Here is an 18,380-nt window from a genome sequence, read left to right on the forward strand (position 1 = left end):
TTGCCTTTCAGATTTCCAGCTTAATCTCCTTTCTATACATGTGCCATATATTAGCTAAACTGAACTGTATGCTTTTTCCTGAGGTAGCTTGTATTTTTCTATCTCTGCGTGGTTTTGCTCAAACTCTTGGCCGTCTAAACTTGAAATGTCTTTGTCTTTGTTTAAATCATATCCATCCTTCAATGCCCAACTCAAAAACAGCTGCCTCCACAAAATACTGATCGCCATAGACAGAAGTAACCTCTTCCCCCTTGGCCTCTTCGTAACACTTTGTGCTTTTTGCATGGTACCTGCCCTCCTATCACATACTAGTCATTTTTGTACTTTTCTTATCGCTCTTAGTTTGTGATCTCCTTAAGGAACTGTGTCTTACACATCTTTTTATCTTTTGTAACACAATGCCTTGTTCAAAGTAGGTAGTCAATAAATATTTGTTTAAAGAATAACAATCAAATAAGGAACTGGGCCAGAGTTTATTCCATTAGGATGTAAAAACTTTGTAAGTTTTTTGGACCTTTCAAATTGTATGTTGATAAATATTCCAGTGTTTCATTATTGTCAGGTAAAAATATAACTGTCTATGTAAGATTCAGATTGGCATTTAACTCCTTTTATTTTCTCTCTTGAAATTTTGCATTAGTATACCTCATAAGACTGATGTCTAACTCAGAATTGTAGGCAGAATTTTTTAAAAACTAAGTATAGCATCGGGGAAAACAGAATTTGATTGTTTTCCTAACTTCCATTAACTACCACAGATATGAATAAAGAACATAAACAGAGTAAGTTATAGGGGGTAAAATCTGACCTTAGTACTTTAGTTATGATTATTTCATCTGTGGCAAGTTAGCAGGTTTTTATCTGCCAGTTATTGTCATGATTGTTGTTTGCATTGGTGGAAAAGCATAACTAGCTCTTTGTGTGTACCTCATATCTCAGTTCAAGTTTATAAAGGAACCTGCTTTTAATAAGAAAGGATGGCTATATATATATATATATTTTGATTTGTCACTTCTTTTATAGAAGGATCCTGCCTATTTTTATGGATATGTGTATTTTCGACAAGTTCGAGACAAAACTCTAAAAAGAGGCTACTTTCAGAAGGTAATTTTCATATACATTAATAGAAAAATATTTTTACATTGTGGTTAGAAGAATAGAAATTATTAGAATGAACAGTCTTTAAAGTGTTTGATATTTTATCTTTAAACATACAGAATTTATATTTTATCTTTTTTTTTTAGACTGTAGACACCTGTCCTTAGTTTTTTTTGGCTGCATTGGGTCATTGTCGCTGCATGCGGGCTTTCTCTAGTTGGGGCGAGTGGGGGCTACTCTTTGTTGCGGTGCGTGAGCTTCTCATTTTGGTGGCTTCTCTTGGAGCACGGTCTCTAGGCACGTGGGCTCAGTATTTGCAGCACGTGGACCCTAGAGCGCACGGGCTTCAGTAGTTGTGGCGTGTGGGCTCAGTAGTTGCGGCGTGCAGACTCAAGGGTGTGCGGGCTCAGTAGTTATGGCTCGCAGGCTCTAGAGTGCAGGCTCAGTAGTTGTGGCACGTGGGCTTAGTTGCTCCGCGGCATGTGGGATCTTCCCGGACCAGGGATTGAACCCGTGTTCCCTGCGTTGGCAGGCGGATTCTTAACCACTGCGCCACAAGGGAAGTCCCTAGAATTTTAACTGCTATTGAATTTTGTCTTCCTGCTATCTCTGTACTAGATTCCTGACAGTAAGTTACAGTTATTGTATGAAACTGTCAAAACTCAGAAGAATCTGTTTAATTTTCACATTTTAGAATAAGGGAAAGAATAAACAGATTGTAACATATTTACAGCTAATAAAAGCCTGCAATATCTTTTTTTTGAAGAACTAGTAAATATACTTTATCAACATCTTAGTCATTATTGTTCCCACTCTAAATGTACAATCTTTTTGTTTCTAAAGATATATATATATATAAATATCAATTAATTCCAATTTAATCCCAGCTAACAGGGACACTCTTTTACCTTTTGTAACCAGAACATGCCCTGACCACTAATTGATGCTTAATGGAAAGATAAAAAGTAGTTTTCAAGAAAATAGATTTTTAAAAAGTCAGCATAATCTATATCTGAAGTGGTCACAAACTATAAAGTCAAAATTTCTAAGAATGTGCCTAAAACCATTGAACTCTAAAATATAACAGTCATAGGTCTTAGTTTGAAAAAGCATCACAATTTGTGCTTTCCTTTTAGGAAGAGTTTACCTGGATAATTCCTAATATTGCTTTGCTGACAACAGTAGTAGCTAGGCTTTGGAATTATCCATGACATTAGTTTGTTTATAGGAAATTCTTTTTCCTGCACAGCAGGAAAATCTGTGAATGTGTCTTTATGCTCTTAAAATGTAGGAATAAGGTTAAACTTTTGGTGTTCTGCCACTATAGTTTTATGTTTCTTTTAACCATCTACTGTAAAAGCCTTTTTATTTTAAAATCCACACTTTTTGCTGAATTTGGCTTGTTAGTAATTGATTATATAAGAAATGGCAAACTTAAATTATAATCATTAAGAAATTAAACATTGTTTCTTTTTTCCCTCCAGTCCTTGGTTTTGATCAGCAAACTACCTTATATTCATTTTTTTCACACTGTGCTCAAACAGATAGCACCAGAGTATTTTGAAAAGAATGAACCTTATTTGGAAGCAGGTAAGTTAAACATTGTGTGAGTTAGGTACCTTTATGAAGGAGTTTTAAATTTTTTACTGGAAATGAATGAAAAAAAATTAGTTAAGAATTTTAAGGACTATATGGTAGGAGAGAGAGGTAAAACAATTCTTCTGGCATATTTACCTACAAACACCAAAGATCCTATCTTTTATTTCTCCTTTTGCAACACGGATGATGCCTATTTTTTAGGATAATAATAAACAAATATTGAGTTGCCAATGCTGATGCTCAGAGTACTGTTGAACAGAAATCCTTATGTCCCTCAATACACAGAGAAGACATCTGCTAGGTGTTCTGCTTTTGTAGCTAATTTTAGTAGTAATAAATGAGTAGGAAAACTCCCTTTAAACCTGTTATTCTGTTGCTTTCAAAACATGTATTAACCAATTTATATCCTAGAACATAGGTGTATATCTGGTGAAATATAAGATATTTTCAGTACTTTTGCCTTTTATCTTCCATCCTTCCCAGTGTATTTTTTCTTCTATATAGAAAGCAGAAAGTGGAGTTCTAACTTCTAATGTTCCATTCTTAATATTTTAGTCTTTCCACTTACACTAAAGAAATATTTTACCATATTTTTCAGCTTGTAATGATGTTGATCGATGGCCTGCACCAATGCCAGGGAAAACATTACATCTGCCTATTATGGGGGTAGTAATGAAGGTAATAATAGCTTATATTTCATTTGTCTCCTTTTTTAGGAAGCTCACACATGAATTTTGCTTTTTAACTTCCTAATAACATTCAGTCCTGTTGTTGCTTTCACTTGGCATTGATGTGAGGAGTTACAAAGATTCCGCAATTTATCCTGCTGCACAGAACCATTAGTCACACAACTCCAGGGGTCGCCAGTCCCGTTTTCATCCTGTGGAGTTTACATGATGCTGTCATTCTTATACAATGCATGTGAATGTAAATGCCGCCTCCTAGAATTGTGCAACTTCATGGCCCTCCAGAAATGGATGGTATTGCAGAACACTTGTGGAACTGAGTATGAGTTAGTAAAATTTAAAAGAAATTAGGAAAGCCATTGGTTCTTAGTCTTTTTTTTTTTTTTTTTTTAATACAGCAGGTCATTGTTTCTTAGTCTTAAGTGATCTTTTTAATGCGTAATTTCAGACCAACATGTCCATCCCAGGGTATTTTTCTCTACTAAGGTTTTTTTTTAATACAGTGAATTAGCATTTTGCTCTCAGGCTTTGTATGAATGTGCTGTAAGTGCTTTTGCAATTCATTTTCAAGTTGAACTTATTTTTGGCAATGTTCTCTCTGTAGATGTGCTCATTTCTGTAGGACCTCTGTTCTGTTTTTTCCATGGGAAATCATCAAAAGTAGGTCTGCGTTGAGAGTTCTCATGGTTCCCTGTGAGATTTATCCCATAGTTTGGCAAGCTTGAGAGGGTGTGTTTGGGTGTGTGTATATTAATGAAGCAAGGATTGGAACAATAAACAGGAAGTGGTATGTAGTTGATGTCCTTTTCTGTTTTTCAGCACATTTGCTTCTCAGTGGGTTAGTGATTTCTGTGTGTATGAGAATGTGGAGACCTTGGTTCACTTACCTTCTGTTGTGACTAAAAATAAATATGACTTTAGTTTTTAATCTGACATAAGTGTTTTGTCTTTATGGCTTTTTAGGCGTTGTTGAGTGAACCTTTTTAGCATCAGGATAGAGTGCTTCTGATCCCTCATTGTAGCAGGACTCGCAAGTTATAGAAAGGTCATTCTTTTGTAGCCAAAGTTAATTTCTTCTCTTTTAGGTACGGATTCCCACATGTCATGACAAGCCTGGGACAACTCAAATAGTGCAGTTAACTCAGCAGGTAGTGTGCTACTGTGGTAGAATAATCCAGCATATATAGTCTCTTTAACAGAAATTTTAAACGAGCAAATGTAGAGTTTCTTGGGTTTATGATACATTACTGAATATCACTGAAATATCCCATTAAATAATTTTTAATGAATTGATAATAAGCTTCCTATCAAAAAAAAACTTCCTATCTTCTGATTTTTTTTTCTTGTTCTTTCTCTAGTAGACACTGGAGAACTCAGAATTTATATTGTAATTGTGAGGACAAGGAGAAAATTATCTTTTGAAAAAGATTAAACAAGGTTTAATTCTAACAAAACCTCTTATCTCAGAAGAGTGGTCAACAGACTTCTGTTTTTAGGAAACTTAATCAAAAGGATTCTATAGTTATAATTGCCCTTCATTTTTCCCAAAGTTACATTTGTTCGTGAGTGGGAATGAATTTTTCATTTGAAATGATTTAACTGGTATATTAGCACTCCCATTGTCCTTTGAATTAAATAAAAATGGAGAGCAATAGGAAAATAAATTTTGCCTGTTATATATATCAACTGGTATTATGGTATTATCTGACATCTGACCACTGGATTAATGTTTTATCAGTGGAATCTATGTTGTCTTTGACCTGCTGTGTTAGGGGAGACTGTTAAGACCCATTCTCTTTGTAGCTGCTTCTGGAGGAAGAGACTCTTAGAAGACAGGGAAACATGGCTGATTGATTATGAGATAGATAGGCATATTATAAAAGTCAGTTTCTGGCAATTTTGGTGACATCTTGTCTATTTTTTTTTCTTTTTTATCTCTTAGGGAGACACACATATATCTGTTATTTTACCTACTGTTCATGAGGTGGATCTTTTCAGGTAAAGACTAAAAAATTTTGTTAACTGCCTTGTCTCATTTGCTTTATGATATTGTTGTTAATTTCTTTAGAAAGTGAATATTCCTATATAAAATGTGGAAAAAACTGGAAGAAAATAGTCATGTTTCACATGTTGTACATCAGTGGTTCATCCCTGACTGCATGTCAGTTGCTTTGACTACTTGGGAAATTTGGATATGGATTGGGTATTACATGGTAGACACAAATTATTTTTGTTTGGTTTAGTGTGAGAATGGTAAATAAATAATTTTTTTTTCTAGGGATGGCCTTTTTAGGGGAGTTGGGGGGAGTGGGTTGAGAGCATAAAGCATGATACTCCAGAATGGGAATATAAAAGTGGTGCTAAAAGAAGACTGTGATTTCCCTACAAACACCTCCTTTTAGTAATTCTACACTGCCGTTAATTTGATGCATACCACCAATATCTATTAAAGGTTTCCTTTCTTGAATATTTAATACTTACCTCCCCCTAGTAAAAACTACTTTGTGTAACAGATATTACTAGTGTAATACAGAGGTTTCAGAGAATGCTTCATCTTGTAATTGTACTTCCTATCTGTTTGTGCCCTTGCAGATAACATTACTATACTTAAGAGAAAAACTAATTTGCAACTTTGATGCCTTAAGGGCATCCCACTATTAAAGTCAGTTGGTCAGATGTTTCCATATAGGTCTTTTCCATTTTTCCTTTGCTTATTTTAAAATTATAAATATACATATATAATATATATAAATTACATATTAAAAATTATACATATATACTGTACTGATCACTTTTCTGTAAATTTGTGATTATTTCAAAATTTTACATATATAATTATTTATATAAAATTTATGTATCTATATAAAATTTTGAAACAATCACAGATTTACAGAAAAGTGGTCAGTACAGTAAACTTTTTTTTCCTAGAACCATTTGATGGTAAGTTGGAGACCTGATGCCCCATCTTCCCTTAATACTTTGGTGTCTGTTTCCTACAAGTAAGGACTCAATGCGACCATAAAAATTGGGAAATTAACATTGATAAATTAATACCATCTAATACTAAGACCACATTCCAATGTGTCCAGTTGTCACAATAATATCTAGTTCAGAACCGTCTGTTGCATTTAGATGTCATGGTTGTTTAGTCTCAGTCTGGAATAGCTCCTCAGTCTTCCTTTCATGGCCCTGACATTCTTGTGGATTACAGGACAGTTATTTTACAGGAAATCCCTCAGCTTAGGTTTGTCTGGGATTTACTCATGATAAGATTCAGGCTCTGTATCTTTGGCCAGGACGTAGCACACAAGGTTGGCTTGCCTCATTGCTGATAATGTTCACTTTGGTCTCTTTATTAGTGTGGTGTTCTCCAAGCCTCTCCATTGATAATTATTCTTTTTCCTTTTGTAGTTAAATATTTTGTGAGGAGATATGTTGAAACTATGTATATTATTTATTTATTGTTGTGTAATAAGTTACCCCAATACTTACACGTTTGAAAGAACAAACATTATTTCACACAGTTTCTGAGAGTTAGGAATCTGGGGACTGCTCAGTTGGATGGTTCTAGTTCTAGATCTCTTGTGAGGTTTCAGTCAAGATGTCAGCTGAGGTTTTAGTCAGTTGGACAAGTGGGGCTGGAGGGTCTTCTTCCCTAGAAAGCTACTTTGGCTGTTGGCTGATGGTCACAGTTCCTTGTGACTGTTGGCAGGAGACCTTCATTTCCAGCCATGTGGACGTTTCCAAAGGGCTGCTTAAATGTTCTCACAGCATTCAGCAGGTGATCTGAGAGAAAGCTGAAGTCACAATGTCTTTTATGACTCAGGCTTCAAAGTTGTATATTATTGGGACTTACCTGGAAGTCGAGTGGTTAGGACTCTGCACTTCCACTGTATGGGGCGTGGGTTTGATCCTTGGTCGGGGAACTAAGATCCCACATGCCACACGGTTGGGGTGACCTCGGAGCACAAAAAAACCTCCGAGTGATTAAAGCTTAGGCCCACTAGCCAAAGCATAATATCACTTATTGATCCAAAAATTGATCAATGGAACAAGTTACCCTAGGGATAACAGCGCAATCCTATGCTAGAGTCCATATTGTCAATAGGGTTTATGACCTCGATGTTGGATCTGGACACCTCAATGGTGTAACTGCTATTAAAGGTTCATTTGTTCAACGATTATTGAAAAAAAAGTTGTATATTATTTCTTTAATTTACTCTTCATTAAGTGTAAGCCACTAACCCAGCCCACCTAAGAGGGCAAGAAATTGGCTCAGTGCTTTAAAAGGAGTGTCAAAGAATCTGTAGAAATATTTTAAAACATTGCACCATGTATGTATATCTGTATGGATTTTTGGTTTCTTGTTTTATTCAACAGGTTATTAAAATCCATTATTTTCATCGGTTTTGATGTTCAAATTGTCCCCAGTTTGGCCAGTGAGAATCCATTTCAAGCTGGCCTCTGTTTTTCTTTTTTTGTCATATCCTTTTCATTCTTGAAACACTAACTTGTTTGTTCCAGGCTTATCTTTTTTTTTCCTAACTAAAAAAATTGGTATATAATTCATATATACATAATATTCACTCTTTCAAAGTATACAATTCATTTGTTTTTAATATATTCACAGAGTTGTGCAACCATTACTACTGTCTAGTTCCAGAGCATTTTCATCACTCAAAAAGTAACCCTGTACCCCATTAGCAGTTAGTCCCCGTGGCCTCTTCCCTGCAGCCCCTAGTAACCACTAATCCACTTTGTCTCTTTTGATTTGTCTATTCTGGACATATCATATGGATAGAGTCATACAATATGTGACCTTTTGTGTCTGCCTTCTTTCACTGAGCATATTATTTTCATGGTTTATCCATGCAGTAACATGAATCATTACTTCATTCTTTTTATGGCTGAATAGTATTCCATTGTATGGATATACCACATACATTAATCCATTGAAGGACATTTGGATGGTTTCCACTTTTTGGCTGTTATGTATAATGCTGTTGTGAACATTTGTATATAAGCCTTTGTGTGGACATATGTTTTCAGTTCTGTTGGGTTCCAAGATTATCTTGTATTTTCTCTTCCCCAGCCCTGGAATCAGCTACTTAGTAGAGAATAGGATTTAGGAGTCAAGATCTGGGCACTAGTTGTGCTCCTTGCTAAGGGAATATCCCTCTCAGTGGACAGAGCTAAGGAAAATATGTGTCTGTAAATGCATGTATACATACACACTCATATATAGTATTTAAACACTTTTACATACATATTTATTTCTATATCCATGTATATTGAAAACTATAAAGTCACACCAATACCCCTAATTCCGGTGCAACATGACAGGGTTCACTCTACTTTTTTCCCTTTTCATATTTGTATTTCTTTTCTCTGACAGAGGAGCTACATCCTATTATCCTTGATTCATTTACTTATTTGATCGGTTCCATGTTAGTAACCAATCTCGCGTCTCTGGTGCAACCTTCTCCTCTGAGGAAATGCCTTTCTTATCCTTCTTGGGCTCTGAAACTGCCCACCTGGCTGCTCTTCTTCATGGACACCCTCCTTACCCTGCTTAGGCCCTGTTCCATGCCTGATTGACCCCCCACGTGGTTTCCCTCTTGCCCCAGTCAGGCTTCTATACCCCACGTTAGGCCACCTCTCTATGTGGATGCCATCCTCACCCTGTTGTGCTCTGACTCCCAATGCCAAGCCAGCCCCCACATGTATCCCTCCTTTCCCTACTTGTGCTTCTACACCTTACTGCAGGCCACCCCTCCATACGTTCACCCTCATTCCTCTGCTCCGACACCCCACCATGGACAGCCTTCTCAGCCCACTCTGGCTCTGACCCTCTGCACCTGCTGCCCCTCCATGCCCCTCACAATTCCTGGGCTGTGTCACTCCAAATCAGATCACCTCCACACATGCACACCTTTCTCACTACATTAGGGTTCCAACACCCCCACAACAAGCCACCCCCTCCACATGGATGTCTGCCTTATCTCACACAAGCCCTGATACGCTCTTCAGGCCAAAGGGCTTTCTTTCCCTCCTGGCAGAGATGCCTACCATGCACTGTGTTTTGCTGCAGGATTGAATTGTTTAGGAAGGAAGGAGGAAGAGTCCCTTTGCCTTATCCTTGAACTGTTTATTGTTTTTATTTTTGTTTTTTTGCCCTTCCTTCACATTTCTCTTCTTGCCTTTGAATAGTTAAAATGAACTTTCCTTGATTTCCATCTCACAGATTTGTTTCATATTTTTACACTTAAAAGTTACTTGTATTTTTTCTTTTCTTTCTTGTGTGTGTATGTTTTCAGGTAGGTAGATTGGTTACTTTTTTTTTTTAACATTTACTTTATTTATTTGGTTGCACCAGATCTTAGTTGCAGCAGGCAGCCTCCTTAGCTGCAGCACGTGTGCTCCTTAGTTGCGGCCAGCGGGCTCCTTTGTTGCGGCTTGCCAGTTCCTTAGTTGTGGCATGTGAACTCTTAGTTGCAGCACGCATGTGGGATCTAGTTCCCTGACCAGGGGTTGAACCCGGGCCCCCTGCATTGGGAGCATGGAGTCTTAACCACTGTGCCACCAGGAAAGTCCTTTGGTTATGATTTTTTTTTTGGTTATGATTTTTATAAATAGATAACGTAGTTTTTTCCCCCTCTAATCTACTAGGAAAAATTTTGACCCTACTAGGAGGAAATTACTAAATAAGTAAAAGTTATCAAATTAACTTAGGCTAGGTAATGTACCAGAGTTTTGTCCTATAGGCTTCTGCTTAATTCCACGGCTACTGTAAAAATATGCAACATTTCTGTAGGGGGAGGATCTGCTTAGGAAAGCATTCTGTTGTTTGGCGTTAGAACACCTCCTTGTGATTTGTTTTCCTCATTCTTTAATATTGAAAGCATTGGCTTTGAAATTAAGTACATCCAGTAAACATCCTTTGGAAAATTAATTTTTCTTGTTTCCTTCAAAATAGAATAGAAATTCAAATGTGACAGCAATATTGATAAACTAGATGTACTATATGGTACCATAATTTAATAATTATTTTATATGCTTTTATCGTTTGTTAGCCATTCTGTGTGTTAATATATTATATTTAATTTTGTAAAATTGGAACAAGTAAAATTGCTATATATTTTTGTGTGGATAAAAGGAACTTATATCTATGTGCATCACCATATTCTTTTTTTTTTTTTTTTTTTGCCCGCGTTGGTTCTTCGTTGCTGTATGTGGGCTTTGTTTAGTTGCAGTGAGCGGGGGCTACTCTTTGTTGCAATGCGCGGGCTTCTCATTGTGGTGGCTTCTCTTGTTGCGGAGCTCGGGCTGTAGGCGCATGGGCTTACAGTAGTTGTGGCTCACGGGCTCTAGAACGCAGGCTCAGTAGTTGTGGAGCACGGACTTAGTTGCTCTGCGGCATGTGGGATCTTCCCGGACCAGGGCTCGAACCCGTGTCCCCTGCATTGGGAGGCGGATTCTTAACCACTGCGCCACCAGGGAAGTCTGCATCACCATATTCTAAATGAATTTGTATGTCAGGTCAAGGTACACATAGCTGGAAGAATTGTATCAATGTGAAGTTTTTAGAATGATTATATGGGAACTTAAAAAAAACAGGGATGGATAAATAACAGTGTCTCTGCTGCGTAAACACCTTTCAGGTGTTTCTGCCCAGTTTTCCTTCATAGTCAGATGCTTTGGGAGCTGGTGCTGTTGGGTGAGCCCCTCGTGGTCATGGCACCGTCACCATCAGAGTCGTCAGAGACTGTATTGGCACTTGTTAAGTGAGTATATTTGGTTCCTCATGGTGATAGTTGCAACAGTTTACCACCTGTGATATGTTTGCACACTCATTGCATTGATCTACACAATAATCCTGTAAGAAGGTAGTGCTCATTATAGCACCATTTATTGATGAGAAAATTAATTCAGATTCCATGTTTTTGATTTTCTGGGTAATAAGCACATTCATTCACTTACATAAAGTTAGCACCTGATAAAAATCAGTTGCATGAATGGTCAGTGTCTAGTAAAAGACATGTAGCTAATGAATGATAGAGCCAGAATTTCACCCCATCTTCTGCCCCAAATCCAGTGTGTTTTTGGTATGCCATCTACATTACATTTTTCCATTGGTCTTTCTAGTTTCCTGAAATGAGTTATAGATAGATGATCCCACTGGGGTAAACTCTGTGTATAGATGTTTTATAGTTATTGAGTAGGGCCTTTAATTTCTGTCCTTTGTTTTACATGTTATTCTTGCTCTACAGCTGTATTTCTCCATTAAAGTACTTCAGTGATTTCCGACCTTATTTCACTATTCATGATAGTGAATTCAAAGAATATACCACCCGTACTCAAGCCCCGTGAGTAAACAAAATAACTTGTATTACCAAGTATAACCTTTATAACCAAATTATGTCGAATTATTTTTGGTAATAATTGAAAAGTTTAAATTTTGAACTTATTGGCAGATTGATTTTATAAAGGAAGTTTTGAGGAGCTGCTGGTAATAATTTCACATTTCAAGAGTCATTATCCTATTTTCTTTGAGTGATCTTATTTGTTAGTGGAAGCTATATTGTCTTCCACTAATTAATAGCTAATCCCTCTAATTTAATAGCTATCTGACTACTTTTACTTCTATCTTCGTTCTCTACTTCAGGACCCCTTATAGCATCAGTTGTCTCTTCTTGCTCTATAACTTCCTTTTCCTTCTCCCTCTTCATTGAATCAGCATATAAACATATAAAATTTCTTCCCAATCTGTAAAAGGGGAAAAAATATCTTACCTTTCCCCTTTAGTTCCTGCTCTGTTGTTCACCTTCTTTTCATAGCTAAGTTTCTAGAATAACAACAAAAATTTCCATTTACCCTCTCCACTTCTTGGTTTCCTGGTTGCTTCTCCGTTCATTGCAGGTTGATTTCTTTATCTCCGCTGAAGTTCTTGCCAAAGTCATCAAGACCTTTCTCACTGCCTTGAACCTGTGGGCACGTTATTCCCCTGTTTTTCCTGCCTTCCCTTTCTTGTAACACTTACTCTATTGACGTTGAAAACATTTTAATCTTTGGTACCGTCTCACCTGGCTGTCTGGTGGTGCATCTCAGTCTCCTGTGCAGACTTCTTTTTCTCTGCCAACCCCTTAAATGTTGGTGTTCTCCAGTATTGTGTTCTGGGTTCTGATTTCAGACTGATATTTCTTTCCGTACAGTCTTATCTGTACCCACGGTCTCTGTTAACACCTATATACTGCTGACTGAAATTTATCTTCCTAGTTGAAATCTTTGCAAGGTCTCGACCTCTGTCCAGGTTTTTGTTGTTGTTTTTTTATCGTATTGCCACCTGGACATTTTAATGGCACCCAAAACTAAACATGTTCAAACTGAATTCTTTTTGTCTCCTTCTTTTCTTCCCTAGTTCCATGCCTCTTCCTACTTCAGGAATGGTGCTTCTTTTCACTTAGTTATCAAAAACCTAAATTGTCATAAATTTCTCATTCTTAATGTGCTCCACCTGAAGTTTTACCAAATTCTGTCAATTCAACATCCTAAAATATCTCTCATAACATTTGTTATCTTCTTTCCAGAGCTCTCTTCCTAGTCTTACTACCTCCAGTCTTTCTTGTATTTGCTGTTGCTTTTCCCAAACCTCTTCCCCTTTTTGCAGAGCATCTTTCAAATTTCCCCCAGAGTGATCTTTCTAATAAGTACATTTTTGTTCATGTAACATTCCTCCACTCAGTTCTCTAGTAGCTTCTGTTTGCCTACAAGATAACATCTGAATTTCTTAGCATATTAAGTTGGTACTGAATGATCTGGCCAGCATCTGCCCATCTGCTTTCATTTCTGAGTATTCATTCTTCCTGCTTTGTGCTCTAGGAATGCTGAACTATATGTAGTTTTACAAACAGACTTTGATCTCACTTCATTGCTTTGCACATACTATTCATTCTCCTGCATCACATTTTCTTCGGTTATCCACCTGGCAAAAGACTCCTGTTCATAACTTATATCATGTTATATATCAACTATCCTTCAAAAAAAACCTCCTATTCATCTTTCATATCTTTGTGCAAATGTCATCTCTTTGGTGAGTCTGTCCTTTAATCCCCTGGTAGACATAGTTTCTCCTCTGTAATAATTGTACATTTTATACCACCTTCACTGTATTCTAATTTCTGGTATCATAATTGGTTATGTATACCGCTTTTCCTGTGTACTTTTAGAAAGACCATGTCTTTTCATCTTTATATACCTAGTGCTAAAAATGGTGCCTGGAATGTAGTTGATATGTGGTACCAATGAAGGAAAAGATTATTTTAGTAATCTTTGAGTAAACAGTAGTTCACTCAAAATAAATTGTAAACTGATGGAACATTCATTTTTTCCTCACTTCGGTTTTGTTTTGTTTTGTTTTAATGTAGGCCCTCAGTCATATTAGGAGTAACCAACCCTTTTTTTGCAAAAACACTCCAGCACTGGCCACACATTATTCGGATAGGAGACCTTAAACCTGCAGGTAAAGTATAAACTTGGTGTTCTCGTTTTAGTATGTAAGGTGGATGAGCAGGTTTATTTCTTCCTTTGTTTTCACTGCTTCATTACTTTTTAATTATGTTGATGGCAACCTTCTTTGAGGCAACTTGAATAAAAGCCTTTGGAGAACAGCATAACTTCCAGCTAAAATATACAGATTCTTATATGTATAACCCATCGTGTCCACCTACCAAAAAAATGCACCTACAATGTTTTAAACATTGAATTATTTTGAGGTTTCATGAAACCTCAAAAATTTGAGCTACTTTTTGTATATGTATAAGCCCAATTAAACAGGATTTTCCAACACTGCTTGAATAAAACCTTATAGAAAGTTCGAATTAATCAATTTGACACAAAATTCTCAACTAGAACTCCAAACAAGAATTATACATTTCTGTGGCACTGGTATTGATTAAGGAAGTGGTCAAAAGGCCGTGCTTTCCTTGAAAAAAGACATGTAGTACCTTGTTCATGGTAGCTGTTTAATGAATGTTTACTAAATGAGTAAATGAATTCTGAAGTTGGCAATTTTGTTAACCTGGATGACAATTTAATGGTACCTCTGACATTTTCTCACTGGGCATTCCTGAATTTTCCATGGAAATAGTTGAGACGTGAGCTATCTAAAATATTTCTAATAACTTTATGATATGTTACTTTTAAAGACTTTTCCTTTGGTGTACATGGGTGTTATATTTAAGACATTATTTAATATGATTATTTTATAAAATATCCCTTCTGGAATATAAATAAATCTAGATGACATATTAGGGAATAACATTTTAAATCATATTATTTACAAATATTAGACTCAATCTTAGACTGGAATCCTTAGAAACCTTATGAAATAGAGGAAAGGGCAAAGGGCTTTACCTTGGCCGTCAGATCTATGTGACCTTAGGCAGAACAGCCTCTTTAAGCCTGCAATTCTTTGTCTGCTGGGAGGATTGAACACAGTGTCTGACTTAGGGCACTCTGTAAATATCATGATCCCTTGCCTTTCGTTAGTGTTCTGTCTGATAATTCAGAGCACAGCAGTCACTAGAGTCTCATCTATGAGAAGATATGGAAAGGTTTTTTTTTTAATCTTAATTTAATCTTGACATTTACTTTCTTGGTTTTTTCCTATTAATCTAAACTATTTGATTAATCGTAATATAGTAGACTACTGTTTATTGTCTTTTTCCAATAAGAAAAGGCTTTCTGTTGGGGATGTAAGTAGAGGAACTTTTGCAAAGATCACTGGTAAAGTAGCATGGGTTGATAAGTCTGTTTAACTTTTTAAGAAACTGCCAAACTGTTTTCCGAAGTGACCCACTATTTTACATTCTTACCAGCAGTGTATGAGGGTTCCTGTTTCCTCACATCCCTGCCAACATTTGATATGGTCTCTTTTTTTCATTATAACCATTCTAGTGGGTTTAAAATGCAGGTTTTAATTTGCTTTTTCTTATTGACTAATGATGTTGAGCATCTTTTCATCTACTTATTAGTCATTTGTGTATCTTCTTTTATGAAATGTTGATTTAAATCTTTTGTCCATTTTAAAATTAGGTTATTTGTCTTATTATTTTGTTGTACGAGGTCTTTATTTTGGACACAAGTTTGTTTTCAGATATATGATTTGCAGATATTTTCTCACAGTATTTGACTTCTCTTTTTGTTTCTTTAAAATTAATTAATTCATTCATTTTTGGCTGCATTGGGTCTTTGTTGCTGCATGCGGGCTTTCTTTAGTTACAGCGAGCGGGGACTACTCTTTGTTGCGGTGTGCGGGCTTCTCATTGTGGTGGCTTCTCTTGTTGCTGAGCACGGGCTCTAGGTGTGCGGGCTTCGGTAGTTGTGGTGCACGGGCTTAGCTGCTCTGCAGCATGTGGGACCCTCCCGGACCAGGGCTCAAACCCGTGTGCACTGCATTGGCAGGCGGACTCTTAACCACTGCGCCACCATGGAAGCCCTCTTTTTTGTTTTCTTAAGGATGTCTTTTGAAGTGCAAAAGTACTTAATTTTGATGAAGTCTAGTTTATCAATTTTTTTATTTTATGAATTAGGCTTTTGATGTTTATCTAAGAACTTGTTGCCTAACCCAAGGTCACAAAGATTTTCTTCTATGTTTTCTTCTAAAAATTTTATTGTGTTAGCACTTACATTTAGGAACTACTTGGAGTTAATTTTTGTTTATGATGTGAGGTAAGGTTATAAAATCATCTTTTTTTGCATGTTGATATTCAGTTGTCTTAGCATCATTTTTTGAAAAGACTATCCTTTTGCCATTGAATTGCATTGATACCTTTTTGGAAAATCAGTTGGCCATAAATCTAAGGGTTTATTTCTGGACTCTTGTTTCTGTTGCATTGATCTATAGATCAGTGTCTTATCTTTATACCAGTACAACCTCTTGATTACTGTAATTTTATAGTAAGTTTTGAAAACAGGAAATATGTCTTCCAGCTCTATTGTTCTTTTTCAAAATAGTTTTGGCTATTCTGGGTGTTTTGCATTTCCATATAAATTTTAGGATTACTTTGCCAATTTTTGTCAAATGGGCAGAAAACAAAAAAGCTAACTGGGATTTTGTTAGGGATTGTGTTGATTACATAGGGAATATGTAATCAGTTTGGAGGAGAATTGCCATCTCAAAAATACTGAGTCTTCCATTCCAGGAACTTGGAATGTCTTTCCATTGTTTATATCTTCTCTAATTTTTCTCAGCAATGTTTTGTAGTTTTCAATATACAGGACTAATTATGATGTTAGATGTAGTTTTCCATAGATGTCCTTTATCAAGTTGAGGAAGTAGCCCTCTGTTCCTAGTTTGTTGAAAAAGATTATAATGAATTGGTGTTGAATTTTGTTAAATGCTTTTTCTGTATCTGTGGAGATCATCATGTACTTTTTGTCCTTTATTAATACAGTATACTAAATTAATTGATTTTTTATGTTAAACCGACCTTACATTCCTTAAATAAATCCCTTTTGGTTATGGTGTATAGTCCTTTATTATTATTCTTATTATTAGTTTGCTAATTTTTTTTTGAGGATTTTTACATCTTTATCCATGAGGGATATTCTTTTCTTGTGATGTCTTGACAGCTAATATTTTTGCTGCTCTGAGAATCCTCTTCAGACAGGTGAAGTTACCATTTAAAAGTAGGACCTAGGACTAAGGGAGGGGAGGGGACACTTCTTGAGTTTATTTTTCAAAATGGGCATAAGGGCATATATGGAATATTAATTACACTTTATTTTAAGCAGCCTATTTTAGGGATGAGATGCTGTGTTCCCTTGGATTATTTCTGTCACCAGAGTATTTGGACCATATCATATAGAAAAAGGTATCACTTTTTCTATAGGAGAGTGATGATGTTGTATGGAAACATTATGTTTTATAGATCCTTAGTGGTCATTGAGGAGTGGATGGTAGAGAGTGTCAGTGTCCTCAGTTTGGTCCTTGTTCAATTAGTAGAGGTGATACGTTGTGAACAATGACACCAGGGGTGTTTAAATAATTTTGAGCAAGATTATAGCACCTATTTCTGGGACTGGATGGTGGTGTTTGAGCACAGGTCTTAACAGACGTGCAAAATTTCATTAAGTTTAGTATGTTTATGATACTTTTTCCCACTTACCTTAAAATTTTTTTATTATAGCAAAATATATATAACATAAAAATTACCATTCCAGCAATTTTGAAGTGTACAATTCGGTGGCATTAAGTACATTAACAGTGTTGTGCAACCGTCACCCCTATCCATTTCCAGAACTTTGCATCATCTCAAACAGAAGATCTGTAGCCATGAAACAATAACTCTCCATTCCTCTCATCTCCCAGCCCCTAGTAAACTCTATTCTAATTTCTGTTTCTATGACTCATACAGTATTTCTCCTTTAGTGTCTGGCTTATTTCACTTAGCATAACATTTTCAAGATTCATCCATGCTGTAGCATGTATTAGAATTTTATTCCTTTTTAAAAAAAGCTGTGGTAAAATATACATAACATAAAATTTACCATCTTAATCATTTTTTAAGTGTACAGTTCAGTGGCAGTAAGTACATTGACATGGTTGTGCTGCCATCACCACCATCTACCCACAGAACTCTTTTCATTTTGCAGAACTGAAACTATTGCACAGTAGCTCCCTATTCATTCCACATCGCCCCCCCGCCACCCCTTGGCAACTACTATTCCACTTTCTGTCTCTGTGAATCTGACTATTCTGGATATCTCATGTAAGTGGAATCCTACCTACTTGTCCTTTTGTGGCTGGCTTATTTCACTGAGCATAATGTCCTCAAGGTTCATCCATGTTGTAGTATGTGTCAAAATTTCCTTCCTTTTTAAGGCTGAAAAATATTCCATCATATGTATATACCACATTTTGCTTATCCATTCATCTGTTGATGGATACTTGGCTTGTTTCCATCTTTTAGCTATGTGAATAATACTGTGAACATG

At 36.3% G+C, this 18,380-nt stretch overlaps 1 protein-coding gene across 2 annotated transcripts in view; it reads left to right on the forward strand.

The window, feature by feature from the left end:
• Positions 1 to 18,380, forward strand: part of DENND6A (DENN domain containing 6A) — a 52,979-nt gene that overhangs the window by 22,073 nt on the left and 12,526 nt on the right. The window contains exons 5-12 of one of the 2 annotated variants that reach the window (XM_082638762.1): positions 1,024 to 1,104; positions 2,583 to 2,688; positions 3,296 to 3,375; positions 4,469 to 4,531; positions 5,326 to 5,381; positions 11,045 to 11,167; positions 11,654 to 11,749; positions 13,808 to 13,902. In XM_082638762.1, the coding sequence (XP_082494888.1) occupies positions 1,024 to 1,104; positions 2,583 to 2,688; positions 3,296 to 3,375; positions 4,469 to 4,531; positions 5,326 to 5,381; positions 11,045 to 11,167; positions 11,654 to 11,749; positions 13,808 to 13,902 (700 nt within the window). The remainder of the gene's footprint in view (positions 1 to 1,023; positions 1,105 to 2,582; positions 2,689 to 3,295; positions 3,376 to 4,468; positions 4,532 to 5,325; positions 5,382 to 11,044; positions 11,168 to 11,653; positions 11,750 to 13,807; positions 13,903 to 18,380) is intronic. The other variant, XM_082638763.1, reaches the window with a different exon arrangement.

Source organism: Mesoplodon mirus, assembly GCF_964341445.2.
Source record: "Mesoplodon mirus genome assembly, chromosome: 12".
In the NCBI taxonomy this organism is placed as follows: Eukaryota; Metazoa; Chordata; class Mammalia; order Artiodactyla; family Ziphiidae; genus Mesoplodon; species Mesoplodon mirus.